Genomic DNA, 15,510 nt, shown 5'->3' with positions numbered 1-15,510 from the left:
ATCTGTGTTGTTCATGTAATAATTGTGGATGCACATAATACACATTTTAAAAAAATGCCTGACTTCAACCTGTGTGTTTCTTTCACAGGTCATACAGGTATTGTTTTCACAAACTCATGTGAGGCTATTTTAAGTAACAGCCTTATAACTTGCCCTGTAAAGGGTCGTACAGTAAATATTTTAGGCCATGGGGCATACCATCTCTGTATGCTATAATCAGTCACCTCCACCATTGTAGCATGGCAGGAGTCATGGACAATATATAAATGATGGGCATCACTGGAGTCCAAGAAAGCTTGATTCATAGACACTGAAATTTGAATTTCATAGCACTTCCATAATTTCATTATCATTCATATTCCTCAGAATATTCATAGTTGTATTCATATTCTCTTTCTTTTGAAAATCTTAAGTATTTAAAAATTGAAAAACCAATGGCTGTAGTTTGCCAGCCTCTGTCTAGAGGATGTTGACCTCCGTGAAGCCTTTTCTGAACTTCCCCTGAGGGTATTATTAGCTCCCCCAGTTCTGCTTAGCAATGTACTCCCTTCCTCCTGAGTTTTTCCATTCTCTATGAGAAAATGTAACATTTTCAATTTAGGATGAATAAGTAAACTTGAGTAAGTTGAGGATTTTCACCTGTCTCTGTTTTTATGTTCACAGAATAATGGACTATTTGACCCGAAAACTCCATTGAGATTATATAGTATATACACACCCACACAATATAGATGCGGACTGAGGCTCGGAAGAACTTGACCAAGACCACATGGCCAACCAATGGCAGAGCCAGGATTAAAAGCAGCCATGTCTGCGCTCTTAAGGCAGAACCCTTTTGCAGTGCAAGTTCTGGTGTGGATGTAAGAAATGGATGCTTTCTGAGAGGGTGGCATCACCTAGTTCTAGTGCAAGTGCCGAGGAAAGGGCAATCACCCTGGCTACGCGTATTTACTGGAGGCAGCCACATTATGGAAGACAGAATTGCAACCAGGGTATCTGGAACTGTGTGTGAGAAATGCACCGCTGGAACACCTGGATCTAAAGACTAGGCCCCTCATTTCCTAGCTGGGTGATTCTGAGCACATTACTTAATGCTGTGCCTACATTTTGTCCTCTGCAAATTAGGGACCTTTAAATCACCACTCTTTGGGTTATAGTGAGGACTGAGTTATTTACTATGTATTAAAGGCTTAGAATGAGGCAAGGCACACACATTACTCTCTGTGCTGTTGATGCTATTACTGTGTTTTAAAATGTACTTTTCTTTCAAACCGACATTTTGGCAGGAATTAAGTGAAACAAAAGAGTGGGTGTGTAACTGTCCTGGTTTTCACCATTTTATCCACTTGCTTCTACCTGCACCATGGGGTTGATGGTAGCAGAGATAATTGTCAGAAAATGCAAATCATGCCTGGTTTCAAATTGTGCACTTACTACAAAAGCCCATTCAGACAACCAGTTCTATTGTATATACTTGTAAATGTCAAAATTGCAACTGAAAAAGTTATCTCCAAAATTGCAGAACACAGCTCCAAGCACTGCAATGGCCTGTCCAGATGTTGGATTCAGCCCCTGAAACAGATGGCTTTGATCCCTTAGCTGGGATGCTGGGGAGAAGGGGAAGCACACCCACAGCAGCCTAAGGCAGGAGAGCGGGGATCCCGGAGGGAATGGCACAGCCCAGACAGGGACAGGGACAGTTGCTGCTGACTTAGTTCTGACCCCTCTCAATGGTGGAAGGGGTAATTAAATGCAGTTCAGGCCACTGTCACTGCTGAAATCAGGACCCTAAAAACTAAAGGATCTGACTGGGTTTCTCCTTCTTCAAATAAAGTCCTAATTTCTTGGCTGGCCTTAAAGGCCTTTCACTGAGATGCACTTATTTGGTCAGGGGTCATCTCTCTCCACTCCACAGCACACAAAGTCTGACCTGGCCACTCAAGACCACAGCAGTGTGGGCCACACCACAACCCCTTATCTCTCCATGCCTTTGCCGGTCCTGCTCCTCTCCTGTTCTCTTGGGCTCTTCTCCCCCTGTCGAAGGTATAAGCATTCTCCAGACGCCACCACCTCTGGGAGGTCCTCCATGCCCCAGGGTTAGATACTTCTCTGAGCCTGTTAGTTTCCATGAAGGCACTTTTTACATCATCTTGTCATTGAGCTGAAACATGTAGAAGGTTTTTCTTCATCCCTAACTTCGAGTCTATTGTACGTCCTCAGTAAATGGTTTCCAAATAAGCGGATGGATGGACAGGTGGTTAATTGGTGGAAGGAAGGAAGGGAGGAAGACGTTATTTTTTCTCCTTTAAAGTATGTTATTAGAACAGCTCTGCTTATTCATTCAGGCCTTTTAAAACCTGATGGTGAGAAAAATTCTTGCGGGAAGCCCATAATGTAAAAAAATTACATTAAATATTTGACACCAGAACTGTAGAAGATGGAGTTCTGTCGATAGGATATGTTGGTGTGTGAGGATCTGTCTGCTTGTGAGCAGGGACTGGAAGGTGATCTGCACACTCATCATTCAAGTGAAGAGTATAGGTTTTTTAAAAGTAAAAAACAGTCTTGGATGTTGTTGTTACATCATCTGATCAGTTTTTCTTGAGGGATGAGTTCACACCTCTGATTCATCAGCTCCGGGCCCAGTGGCGTGAGCCCTGGCTGCACTCTAGGTAGTGTGATTTGCATGCCAGCGTCTGTATATGTATTCTCTTAAAGACCCACTTTCAATAAGAATATTTATATTAACATCGCAAGGGGAAGAGAGAGTCTACATTTTATGGCACTAGAACACCAAGGTCATTTTTATTTTTAAGAATCCAATTGGAAGGTTGGAATAATTACAATAAGATGAGGGAAAATGGAGGAAGGAAGACAACTGACCTGTCCTGGGATGGAGCATGTGCTGTGCTCAGGGTTTCCAGGAGCGTGCATGGCAGTGAGAGGAGTAGGCCAGGAATGGGTCATCTCCTGATGAGGAAAAACAGCAACTTTATTTTGGGGCATTTAGAAAATTAAAAAAACCTTCTTGGCACTAAACAGAGTAGGCCCTTTATAAATACTTATTGACTTACTCAGCCTACCTTTTTTCAGGGGAACTTAGACCTGTGGTCCGTCCCCCTGCCCCACACTGCTGCTCGAAGCCCACCTGCACCTGCACATCGCCAGCAAGCGGGAGCTCACACTGCTTGGAGCAGCCTGTCCCATGCTGACAGCATGATCAGACTATTCTTCCCGCTTGTAAGCTGAAGGCCTGTCTCCTGGGAGCCTCTAGCTGTGGACCAGACACTGGGGCCCCACGGAACACGTCTCCTCTTCTTTGGTGTGACGGGCCTCCAGCTGCAGGAAGACAGGTGCCCTCCCTGCCTGGGGCTGTCTGGTCTCCAGTCGGACACCGTTGCAGCTTGCTCCTTCATTTCCTGCGAGCCTCCCACTCTTCTTCTAACGCTTGAGTTCTGCATTCTGCCAACTATCTTAGGTGCACCCAGGAAGGACTCCTGATTGCCTGGGGCTCTTCTAACTAAGTTGTCCTGCTGCCGGTGCTATCTGCCACCTCAGCGCGGGCAGTGCCGTCAGCACCCTCACAGTGGACGCTCCGATACTCATTTCTCTTGACATAGCCTAACAGTTAGTGGTAAGATTATGCACACACTATTGGCTTTTCCACAGAAAGATAAAAATCAGCTGAGGAGAATTCTTCCTCATTCATAGAGGGGGCTACTGTGTGATGGGCAGCACCATTCCACCCAACCACACACACAGTGTCTGTGTGAGTTCAGGTCTCAAAGTAGGAAAAGGCCCTCAGGCTCCTACTCTGTTATCAGCAGGGGCACCTTCTCACTTCTTTCCAACACTCAGTTTGCAAAGAGGGGCTGTTCAAATCCTCTTTGAGTCTCAGGGTTCATGGCCAACCTGCTTGGCCGGAAGAGTGAGGATAATCAGGTCACATGTTTGACATCTCAGCACCAGAGAGACGCCAAAGTTTGTGGGGCAGGGGGTGGTGGTGCCAGCATGTGCTGAGTCATCAGATATTTTGATATGTAAACATTAAAGATAAAAAAAATCAATGTAATGATGGAAATAAAGGAGAGCTTTGGGGAGAAGAAGAGAGGATCGAAGTTTATGAAAGGCCTTTTTAATGAGTCAGTTACATAATACTTTCTCCTAATCTTTATGGGGAACATAATTAGTCATTTCAAAGGTAATATTAATAAGAACTCTCAGGTAGTACTAAAACATGTTTTTTCCTTCTATAATTACCCAGTTCAAAACGAGTCTTTGATGTATGAAGAGCCATAGTGTAAGGAGATACTTCACAGGTTCATTCATAGCGGCAACGCTGAAGTTGAATTTTTAAGTATGATTCAGACAAGCGCTGACACAGATTGGATTCTACCGAACACTATTTAAAAGGAGGCAGTAAGTACATTAAAAATGCACACAAGATTTAGAGGGGATGCTTAACCTACTTAAGAGATCGACTGTTTCCAAGTGTTTTTGAGTTGTGCATTTGTATGCAGTTGATAACTCTCATGACAAATACTATTTCTGTATTCATCAAAACCAGCCCAAAGTAACTACAAGACAACAGTTTAAAGCAAATTCCAATTACTCTCTGTCTTTGAAATACTCAATGATTTCTTTTAAATTTTAGATGGTTTTTCTGGAGCGAGGCTGGTCTTCTCCAAAATTAGTACTATTATTTAAAAGATATAGGTCCTAGGTAGCCAGAATCAACCAAGGGATGGGGGCCCCCAGCCTGGGGTGGGAGTGCTGTGCCTTATCAGCAACTGGGGTGTATGCCTCAATCCCTGAGAGGCTTAGTTATATCCCTTTGCACCATGGGATGAAGCCACTTCTCAAAGGTGTACCTTCTCCCCTAGGTCTCTGTATTCCCTCAGTGGCAGAATGGGATTATGTTGGATCACCATCAGAGTGCATGGCCCTGCTGACCCATCTACATGGCACTTCACACACTTTGCATCTTAAGTACACCTGACTGTATTTGGAAATGGGAGATTTCATGAGACAGCAAGCTGATTCTGTGTTGCCACCAATACAACTGAAAGGAATATAATTTCCTGAAAGGATATCTTTAGCAAGGAACATGGGAGCAAACTGTCACTTCTCAAAACGAGTTAGACCTGTAAAATAAGGAAAGCCCACTGCAGATTTTCCATTACTGTCCTTTCTATTTGCACTTGAAGGATATCAATCTATTTTTATGTTCTTGCTATTCCCAAGATAAGAACACCCATGTGCCCTTTCCAACTGTACTAAGCCTTTGCCTGCTCGGCAGGTAGGGATGCACACCTGCTCCACAGTGTTGCCAAGGCTTTTACAGCAGGCGCCAGTGCTGAGCACCTGTTTTTAACGCCAGGCATCACTTCGCCATTCACTACCAACATTACCCACACACGTGAGATTGGTCTGAAACCCCTTCCTCTCTGGGCTCCTGTGATGCCCTGAGAGGGAGACAAAGCAGGGATTCATATGCCCTCTGGGCAGATGAGATCACGGAAGTTCCTAGAGGTGGGGCTGCTTGCGTACAGCCTCGTATTAGTCAAAGTGAAGGCTGGTGACCGGTTCCAAAGCGCACACTCTTTCCACTGCACCAGACAGGTTGACTGTCATCATGGCTAATGGAGAGAGGAATAACTAAGAAATGATGTCTTACTTTTCGGTGTTTGATGAAGTACTCTTTGTTTCGGAAGCAATAGCACATTCAGCAGCATTTCTAACAATGGGACAGATGTTTGCATTAATGTGACCAGAAGACTCCAAAGTCAAAGCCGGGCAAATCAGAAAAGGCCCAATTTCCCACCAGTGATTATTTCCCAGCCACATTATCCATACTGTGGCTCATGGCGAAGGCTAATGAATCCAAAACAACTTGTGGGTAGCCCTGCTTTGTCTGGCTTAGACACAGAAGCTGGGTGCCCCACTGGCTGAGGGGCAGAAGACAGTTTGGATTCCAGAGTCTGCTGACCTCAAATGCATTCCATACTCATTGGCCACAGTTGTCTGAGGGGCTGCCATGTCAAGGAGCCAGCGTGCTGCCCCAACCCTTCTTATTCAGCTTTGTATCTCCAGGTCCTAGTATGTAGTAACTGGTTAATATGAGATATTAGTATCACTCTTTGAAGTTTCTATGTGTGAATTAATAATAGTAATAATACCAAGATATACCAAATGCTTACAGTGGGTCAGGCACTTACCTTCCACAAACCAAAGAGGTGGAGGTTAGCATCTTACTCCTTTGACAGATGAAGAAATGGAGACACCAAGAGGTGAAGTGACTTGTCCGTGGCCACACGGTTAGCAAACAGCTGAGTCTCTTTGGGGGACTCCCTGGATTTTGTTCTACTAAGATGTACTAGGAAGCCATTATGTACCAGCCACTGGGTCTAGACAGGATAAAAAGTCAAGGTCCTTCCCAGGAAGAGCTGACTCTGCTTGCCATGCTAACCACCTCGGGAGGGGCGTGGGCAGAGGGGTCGGGGAGGAGTCACTGCCGAAGTGCTCAGGAGATGGCTGCAGAGGGAGGAGAGGAGAGCAGTGTGTGCACCGACATGTGTGTGTGTGTGTGCACTCCTTCCCGAGGCTAACACGACACCTGGCACACAGCAGATACTCAGACAAGACATGGTCAGGTTACGTAACATAAATATTAAGGTGCCTACCTCAGAGAGTTCAAACTGAAGAGATACTTATAGAAATTTTTCAAATTACCATCTAAATGAATACAAATGATAGTGGGATCTTGCATATTTTCATTGTTGTTCTCATTAGAGGCAGAGGGATTCCTAAAAGATCCCTGGACTAAGAGTAAGGAGAGGTTAACCCCTGTCTGAGTTCCACTAGAAGCTGCTGGGTGACCCCAGTCAACATGTGTGTGCTCTCTGAGCCTCAGTTTCCCCACCTGTGGCATCACATGGCCTCTAGGGGTTCTTCCAGCTGACAGTGCCGTTCATCTCTGCTTCTACCTCCTCTGCCGACCTCTACAGGACTGCACAGGGCAAAGTGACCTGCTGCGTGGGCAATCGTTTTGGAAACTGTAGCGCGGTGCCCACACACACAGCCCCTTGCTACTGTTGCACAGGCACGGTGGCAGCATCCCCTTGGCAGACAGCCAACTGAGGCTCTGTGCAGGCCTCCAGGTGAGATGGGCTCGGCACACCGTTCCCCTTCCCTCTGCTGAAACACCGAGAAGGCAACAAGTGCCATTTGGGAGGTATTTACAAATTCCTGTGATTCAGAATAATAAAAGTGGAAGCAGCTGAGTGGTTTTAAAATATAACTGAATAAATGCACACAATCAGGTTGGAGTTTATTTTCACAGAGACTTAGATGTAAATGACTCGCTATCAAAGTAACCGACCTTGGTCTCTGACTTCCTTTGAGGGAGGGGATTCCTTTCTTTCTTATTTTTTTCTTCCAGAAAGTGTCCTCCCAGATAGTACTGTGATAGGATGTAAATATATATGCTGGGTAGGCTTACACGCCACCATGGCCTAAGAATGCTGGAGCCATTGGCTTCCTCTTTTCTCCAAAGGTAATTAAAACCTGAAAATACTAACTTCACGTGCCTGATTGTGGGTGAGGTGTGCTCACTATACAGTCAAATCTGGTCCTTAGCTAAAGGGCCCTCCCTCTCTGGAGCAAAGCCACATGTGTGTGTGTTGTATGGTGGTGGTATGTGTGGGGGTGCGTGATGGTGTTAATGACTTAGCAGAAAACCTAATTGTTTGAATAGATGACTTAGGACCTTTGTAACCAGGGGCCCTGACAGTTCTCTGAAGAGCCAGAAAGGGAGGATGGCGTGGAGTTAGGCATCAGGGTTGCCAGTAAAGGGCAAGGGCCCTTGTGGTCCCCACAGCGACTGCCCAGGAGCTCGGGAGAGCAGCAGTCATATCATTCCTCAGCCCTCCATCTGCTGAATCCCTGAGGGGCCCGCAGGAAGTTCTGCTCCTCCCTGATGGGAGGGAAGCCAGGCATGGGCAGGAGCGCCGCCATCCACAGCAGCAGGGGGGTCACTCAGGGGGAGCTGGACGACAGGGGACTGCAGCGGGCCTGGGGACGCCGCTGGAGGTGGCTGAGCAGTGGGCTTGGGGAGGCGTCCTGTTGGATGCTGACTGTGGCCTGTGAACGTGTGGCACATGGGGACACAGCCCTGCCACCGTGCATGGCTCCGCCTGGCAGGCCTTCCTCAGGCAGGCCCTGGGAGGACCAGGTCTGGAGGATGGAGCCCTTTGGCCAGGCTCGTGCAAGTCCCCATGCAGAGCAGCAGGCCCCATGGGAAGAGGTATACTGGTCTCTCTTAGCCCTCTGGGCCCTCCCACGTTAGGCACTGTGTTTCCCAGAACGTTTTGCCCTAAAGATGCCCCCACAAAATGTGCTTCCCACTTAGGGTTCAAGAGGCTATGTAACCCCAGCCAGGCCACAGTCTAGACAACTGATACCAACTGGGAAATGAGATCCTAGTTGGCAGACTGAGCAAATGGCAGTTATGTTCCACAAACCAAGTATAAAGTTGCAGAATGAGAAAGACCATCTGACTGAGCTGTACTTCACGGGCCCAAAACCCAGGGATTTTAGTTGACCCCCAAATCAATTCAAGGGGGTTTAGCCATCTAAAGAACCAATGCCAACTCAGGCCGTGTTCAGGTATGACGCCCAGAATGTGGAAGGCCGTAGCCGACTGCGCAGTAAGTAGGACACTGTGTGGCGCAGTCCGCCTCTGAAACAGAGCGCGCCATCCTGCATGCCCCATCCCAGCAAGGGCACTGGAATACTGCAGTCTCTTTGAAGGAAGGGCTTACTGGAACCATACGAGCCCAGAAAGCTCATCACATACACAAATGCACTTTAAGAAGATGTCTGGGACTCGCTTTGTGGGCCCAGAGGTTAGGACTGCAGCCGTATGGGTAGAAGTTATCAGAGGACTAAATTTTAGCTCAAACTAAGAAAGAATTTCCAATCACGCCAGCTTTCCAAACACAGAAGCTCTCACTTTAAAAAGCAATGGGCGGTGCATTTCTAAAGGCAGGATGGCCCTGCTTAGGATACTAGAACAGGGATTCCTGAAAAGGTGGCAAGGAGGATCGCGGACCAACCGTACTAAATAATCATGTGATTATATTCTTTATCTCTGTAAAGTTAATGCTATTTATGAGAAGATGCAAGACTGACTCTGGAGCAACAGGGTGTTTTGTTTTTTTTTTCTTGACGTATAAACAAGGCTGACCAAATTGGCTAAGGAAATCCATCATCTTCCCTGGGATGGTTGGCGGGGAGTGCCAGGTGTGGGGTGTGCCAGTGTCTTAGTGAGACAGCTAACAGCCCCATTTGTCTGACTGCTCAGCTGCTCAGCTCTTGGCCAGTCCCACAACAGTGGAACTTTCCTGGGCTTGATCACTGACACTCCCGCCAAGCCTGTCTTCTATTCTGGTCAAAACCCTATTCTGTTCAATTGAATGAATATTCTTCTGTTTGGAATGCTCTTAAGACAGTCTCCTGAGATTGTATCTCTGATGTCTGTGCAAGTGCTGGTAGGGGACAAGTACAAAATCAACTGTTATATTAAACATAACTTCCTAACAACGGGCCAACACAAAATTCAATCTATAGAAAAAAACAAAGGCTAATTCTTTTAAAAGTTTCTAACAGTAAGTTACAATTTCACTGACATGGTATACAAATTCTGGCAATGTTTCCTCAAATAAATAATTGACTGCTGTATTCAAAACTAGTGCTGGCAGTTGTTTCAGGGAATCTGGAAATTTTCTCCATCAATGCTAGGACGTATATGCAAGAAGTTCAGCTCACACAGGCTGCCTTCTTCCTGGCAGCAGCCAAGCCAGGGTTCCACTTTAAAAGGGCCTAATTCTAATTTCTAGTAGGGGAGCATGGTGATCAGTGCCCCTGTAGCTTCACTGTATGCTCATTCAATCAATCAGTCCATTTTCTTACCATTGCCCCATGCAATCAATTCCATTTCATACACTAAATTTAATGGAATCATATGGCAGCATGGAAGGCCTAGCCATGCAACTGCTTCTGGACCAGTTACTCCTCAGGTGCTCTACACTCAGACTCCACAAAGGTCTCCAAAAGCAGCAACAGGGGCAGCCCACCACAGCTAAATGCTGGGCAGAATTCACCCAGGTCCACTGAGTTCTGCACACGTTTTCAGCAGCAGCAACCTGAGGCCTCAGCCCATCTGATTAATGGGCTTTGACTCTCTAAAAGATGACTGCCTTGTAAATTTCAATCCTTATCAGGACATTTGTGTCAATCAGTTGAACCAATAAGAACAGAAGACTGGCTGCTGCACCAGGAAATGTTATTAGATTGAAATTGCCTTCTTTAGTAAAGGTAAAATTAGCACAAGTTCAAGGGCAAGAAATGTAAGAAATGGCTATCAAGAAATGTTTTGCAAACATCAAGAGCAAAAGGAAATCTAGGAAGAGGGGCTTCTGCTCTGTGGTCCAGTTCAGGCATCAGAGGATTCTGAGGTTTCTTAAAGCCATTTCTTACCTTTTTAAGTCATGAACTTGCTTCCTTCATGCGTAAGGTAATTTTGACACTATTACTCTTTTCAGAAGTGATTTTTAACTTCTTGCTGAGTTTCTAGCCCTTCTGTTTCAAATTATTTTGCCATCAACCACATTCAAATGACCATCATGTAAGATACACTAACATGAAACAATTCCCCAGGCCTTCATAATATTACAGCTATGTGTTTTTTTCAGAGCCACTTTAATGGATGGAATGACATACTGTATCCCCATAGCATGAGATATTTCTTTATGGCTAACCTCCAATTTGCTCCTTTAGCTGTAGGTCAGCTAAAACAATTTGATAAAACTTACACACTTACATTGGCTTCTCCCCCAGCACCATCCTTAATGATCTCTGTTTAATTTCATTCATTCAAGAACATATTTTATTGAGTATCTACTCTCGACAAGACATCTAAGAGCCAGGAGGCTGGGCCAGCCAGGCCCATGGTATGATGGGGCTCTACCTAGGTAACTACAGTATTATCCATAATTGGAAGGAGTGTGAGATAACCACAATTATTAGTTTACCATTGAAAAGTAAAACTAAAATAAACTTGTCAGTGTTGGCTTTTTTTTTTCCAAGAGTGACAATCAATTTGTTGTCATGTTCCAGAAATTACCAAAGAGATTTGTTCAGCTCACACTGCTGGAAAGATACACAGTGTCGATGCAGCAACACAGTAGTCATTTACAAAGCCAGCTTGTGTATATGGGAAAGGCATTAGAGAATGATAACTCCAGGCAGAAGGATACCTTCCCTGCAATCGTCAGTCTGACCCTTTTCAAAGACTTACACAAGGCATTAGTATTCTCTTTCTAAGGGCTGCTGTAGCTTTTCAAACATGATAGCTTTCTTGTAGTTTACACTTATCACATTAAGAAAAATGGTAATGAGGAGTTCATGACAACTGCTTTTAGAAGGAACAAAGGCCTAATTGCTGAGGAAAAAAGAAGTAATATCTATTTTCATGGAAAGAGGCCTCCAGTGAACAACTTGGCCGTAGCTTTGCTCCCTCATTATTTCTGAGCTCTGTAAAAATAAGGTACCAGGCCACGACTACAGCTGAAACTCCAGCCAATATGATTTACATGGAATTGTCTTTCCTCTGAAACAGCTATTTCAAGTTTAGAATCACAGACTCAGAGTGCCATGGGAATGAATGAGAACTGTGCCATTCATATGAAATTAACTGACAAATCAATCACAACATGTCTGTCTAACTACTGAACACCAGGCCCCCCTCTCCTGCAACACACAGCCCCCTCCTAACAAAAATAAAAATTAACCAGCAGAGGCATCAAACTTTTTGCAGTAGTCTGAATTTAACAACATCAAAACCACCACTAACGCTCAGAGAAACTGATTCAGAAAGTTCCATCCAAATATTCCAAGCCCACTAACAGGCTGAGTATTCTCGAGTGCCTGGACAGTCGCTCTTTGCTCTAGATTAGGGTTTTTTTTTCTCCAATTACTTCAATAATGGGAAATAAATAGCTTCCTTATTCCATATTAAGAGTGGCAAAGCAGCAGCACAAGCGAGAGCCATATCTTTTTCTAAAGAGATGTCTGACTAAAGGAGAAAGAGAACATTCTCAAAAGGAACACTGCAGGGACCAGGCGGGGTGGACATTAAACCTCGCGCCTTGGGCATGCTGGGAAGCGTCAGTCCTGTGGTAAAATCAGGAAGGCAGGTGCCTGTCTGTCTGCCTTGGTGAAAAACAGTCACTTGCCAAAGAGTGTAACCTTGAACTACCACTGATCTGATATCACTATGGAAATCATATTACAGAGATACCATATACTATTTCCAGAACAGAAATCTAATCTGATTCTTGCATTTCACCATTTATTTTTAAATAAAAAGGTAACAACCACACTTGGACTCTATGAACCAAGTGCCTTGTGTTAATAGTTTCCCACTGATGTCTTCGAGGCACGCACGCCTGGACTCTCAAGCATTTGCTCACCACAAGGAAGGGATGCCTTCCCCTGCCCCAACCCAAAACTTCCTCAATAACCCTGTTGGAATCCACTGTCCACGGGTGTCTCTCAATCTGTTTTAACTCTCTTGTTTTAAGTGTCTACCATCTCTTGGGGGTAACCAATTGATCCCTTTACTCCCTGCTGTAAATTTACGAAATCACCAAAGATTCAAAGAGAGCCATGTCAAACCTTTCACTGGAAAGGTTCTAGTGAGCTAATGTCACATTGGGCTTGAGGTAAATAAACGGCATATGGAGGACTCTCCTCGAGAAGCCTGCTTCTCCCAGGCCAGGGCTTCAGATTGTGGTGTATAATCAGTTTGTATTTCTTGTCCAAAAGCCAGTGGCCATCCAGTGGTTTTCTCCTGGGCCCTAGGGATGTTTCTTCCCAGGGCAGCAGCACACTGCCTTCAGCCGCTCCTTCATTTGCTTTGAAAAAGGTAAGAAATGTGCAAAATCATTGTTAAAAATCCTGGTCAGGGATTTGCAAATTACCCACGGAGACTGTTACACAGCTGACAGAAATCAACATGGCAGGGTCTCTGGGCTAATTAAACAAATGTGACAATTTGAAAAGCTGCAAAGTGCCTTTATGAACTATGGTGTGGCCAAAAAATGAAGAAGAAAAATGAGACCTGCCCTGTATTAAAGGCATGAAGGGCTCACGGTGGCCATTTAAACTTGTCAGCTAAACTGGATTGGGAGCCTGGGATGCGCTGGAACACGGAATTCAAAGTCAGACTTTGAAAATATTTGGAATTGCTGGACAAGAAGTAGAAGAGCCGAAATAAAATCCAAGAGAAGCTTGTGTGTACTTAGGGGTCACAGTTCACTGATTATTTCTTTGATGTGATGGTATTTCATCCATTCAAAAATCCCGGAACGTCATTTTCCTCATCCTCATTTCACAGATCAGACACTGGAGTCCCAAAGAGCAGCTTCTGGCACAGAGTCAGAAAGCCAGCGTGTGGCAGGCCAAGGACCTCCAGGCAGGGGTCCCACTTGGTGCTCCGGGCTTCTGCCACCCCCCGTGCTCCATAAGGATGGGCTCCCCCAAACGGAACATTAGAGAACATGCGGCAAAGTCTCTCCCTCCTTCTGAATGTCAGTCATGTTTTGGCGGTTTTAGGAGCCAGCGGTGAGCTGGATGAGTCTGTTCATGTCAGTGTGCTCATCCTGGGCGTGAAGGACTCTGGGGGAGTGCTCTGTTTTGACACAGCCTCTGCTGTGAGGCTGCGAGTTTAATGGAAGCAGCATCCAGGCTCTCAGGCGCAGAAAGGTCTGGAAAACTCATTCTGGAGGAAGGAACACATCTCATAGAGGCTTCTTGTGACCGCAGTGATAACAGTAAGCATAGTAATTGGAACCTAATCGGCCTTTTAACATTACCCAAGAGTTTCAAAGTGGCTCTCTTCTCTCTGATTATGGCCGCACCTGGGGACCCACCTTTGTCTTGTTTAAAGTGATAATGCCAACATTATTGTACTTTGAGAAGCAATACTGAAAATAGGCAACAGCAATGCTATTAAATTATAATTGGCAATGGAAAAGCTTAGCACAGATAGTGGTGCTAAAGACAATATTTGAAAAAAAAATGAAGCCATTATAATGCCTACTATTTGTCTGACTATTCTACCCATTAAACACTATTATCTGCTTATTAACTCAAAATATCTCCATGGAAAATCAAATCACTATTTCACTGCAGCTGAAAATAACACTACGAGGTCATGTTTGCCAACCATTCCTCTACAGATTTAAGCCACTCAACGAACACGGTGCACCAACGCTATGCCCTCTTGTACACCTACACTTGTTACCTTTACAGCAGGTGAGACCAGAGGTGTGTGTGCTGGGGGGCTTCTGAGCTAGGCCTAAGGGACAGAGAGATGTGTTTGGCACAGACTGTGCTCTAAGGGACCTCACGTTATGCCGTGAGAGTTGGTCGTCCCTACGCACAAAGGTGACGCGTGTACATGTATAAGAAGCACCGAGGGAAACCAGAAGAAGAGACAGATTCATCTCATCTGGACAGTGTTAGGGATTCAGAGAAGAAGTGGTTTCTGTGTTGGCTCTTACATGGTGTGAACAGGAGTTTGCTAGGCAGACAAGAGGGGCTGGGTTTCCAGGCAGAGGGCCGAGCCCACACAGAGGCGGTGAGGGAGGTGGGGAACGGCATATTAGAGGAAGGGAAAGAAGTCTGTGGGGGACGGAGAAAAGGACACATGGTCAGGAAAAATGGCAAAAGATGGGGTAGGCACAGGTGATGGCCTGAATACCTTTGAAGACAGAGACCTCACCTCCTTTCTATTCTTAGACAGATCTACTAGTTAGAACAGGGGAAAGAAGGACATAATAGTAACTGAGCGTTCCAAGCACTATTCTAGGAGCTGCACGTTCATCAGCTCATTCAGTCCTCCTACTAATCTTGAAAATTAGGTGGAATTATCCCAACTGCGTAAATGTAGTCCGGAAGAGGTGAATTACCCAAGAATGTTCAGCAGGTGAGAAGAACCAAGCTCTACTTCCTTAACCATGATGTCAACTAGAACCTTCTTCCTTTTTTTGCTCAGATACTTATTCGACTGCACTTGCCCTTCAGGGGTTGGGTTCCACCATTTGCGGGCTTCTGGCCTAAATCCAGCCTCTAAGCCTTACTTCCACACGGTAAATCCCTCAGGCAGCCATAGCCTGCCCCCTTTTCTAGTTTAATTTCTTTGGGTTAGCCCATCCTTCAGCCATTCTGATTTTGAATCCACACATTATCCTGGCTTACTCTTTGCTAAATGCATATGAGTTCAGCAGCATCCCTCTTACAATTTTTATGAAAGTAATGTAAATTACAGAAATTGAGAAAATTTAGAAAAGACAACATCTTACCCATAATCCTGCCACTCTAATGAAATAAGAACTCTTATTTTGGAGTATTCTCCTTTAGTTTCTTTTCATTTGTACTTTCACA

At 45.1% G+C, this 15,510-nt stretch overlaps 1 protein-coding gene across 4 annotated transcripts in view; it reads right to left on the bottom strand.

Moving 5' to 3' along the window:
- The window catches only part of AFF2 (ALF transcription elongation factor 2), a 438,865-nt gene that overhangs the window by 137,420 nt on the left and 285,935 nt on the right, over positions 1–15,510 (bottom strand). For 2 of the 4 annotated variants that reach the window (XM_017639874.3, XM_017639875.3), the window contains exon 5: positions 2,884–2,970. The exons of the other annotated variants lie outside the window; for them this stretch is intronic. In XM_017639874.3, coding sequence (XP_017495363.2) covers positions 2,884–2,970 — 87 coding nt within the window. The remainder of the gene's footprint in view (positions 1–2,883; positions 2,971–15,510) is intronic. 4 annotated transcript variants of the gene reach the window in all.

Source organism: Manis javanica, chromosome X, assembly GCF_040802235.1.
Source record: "Manis javanica isolate MJ-LG chromosome X, MJ_LKY, whole genome shotgun sequence".
Taxonomy (NCBI): Eukaryota; Metazoa; Chordata; class Mammalia; order Pholidota; family Manidae; genus Manis; species Manis javanica.
This window is presented reverse-complemented; position numbering and strand designations above follow the sequence as displayed.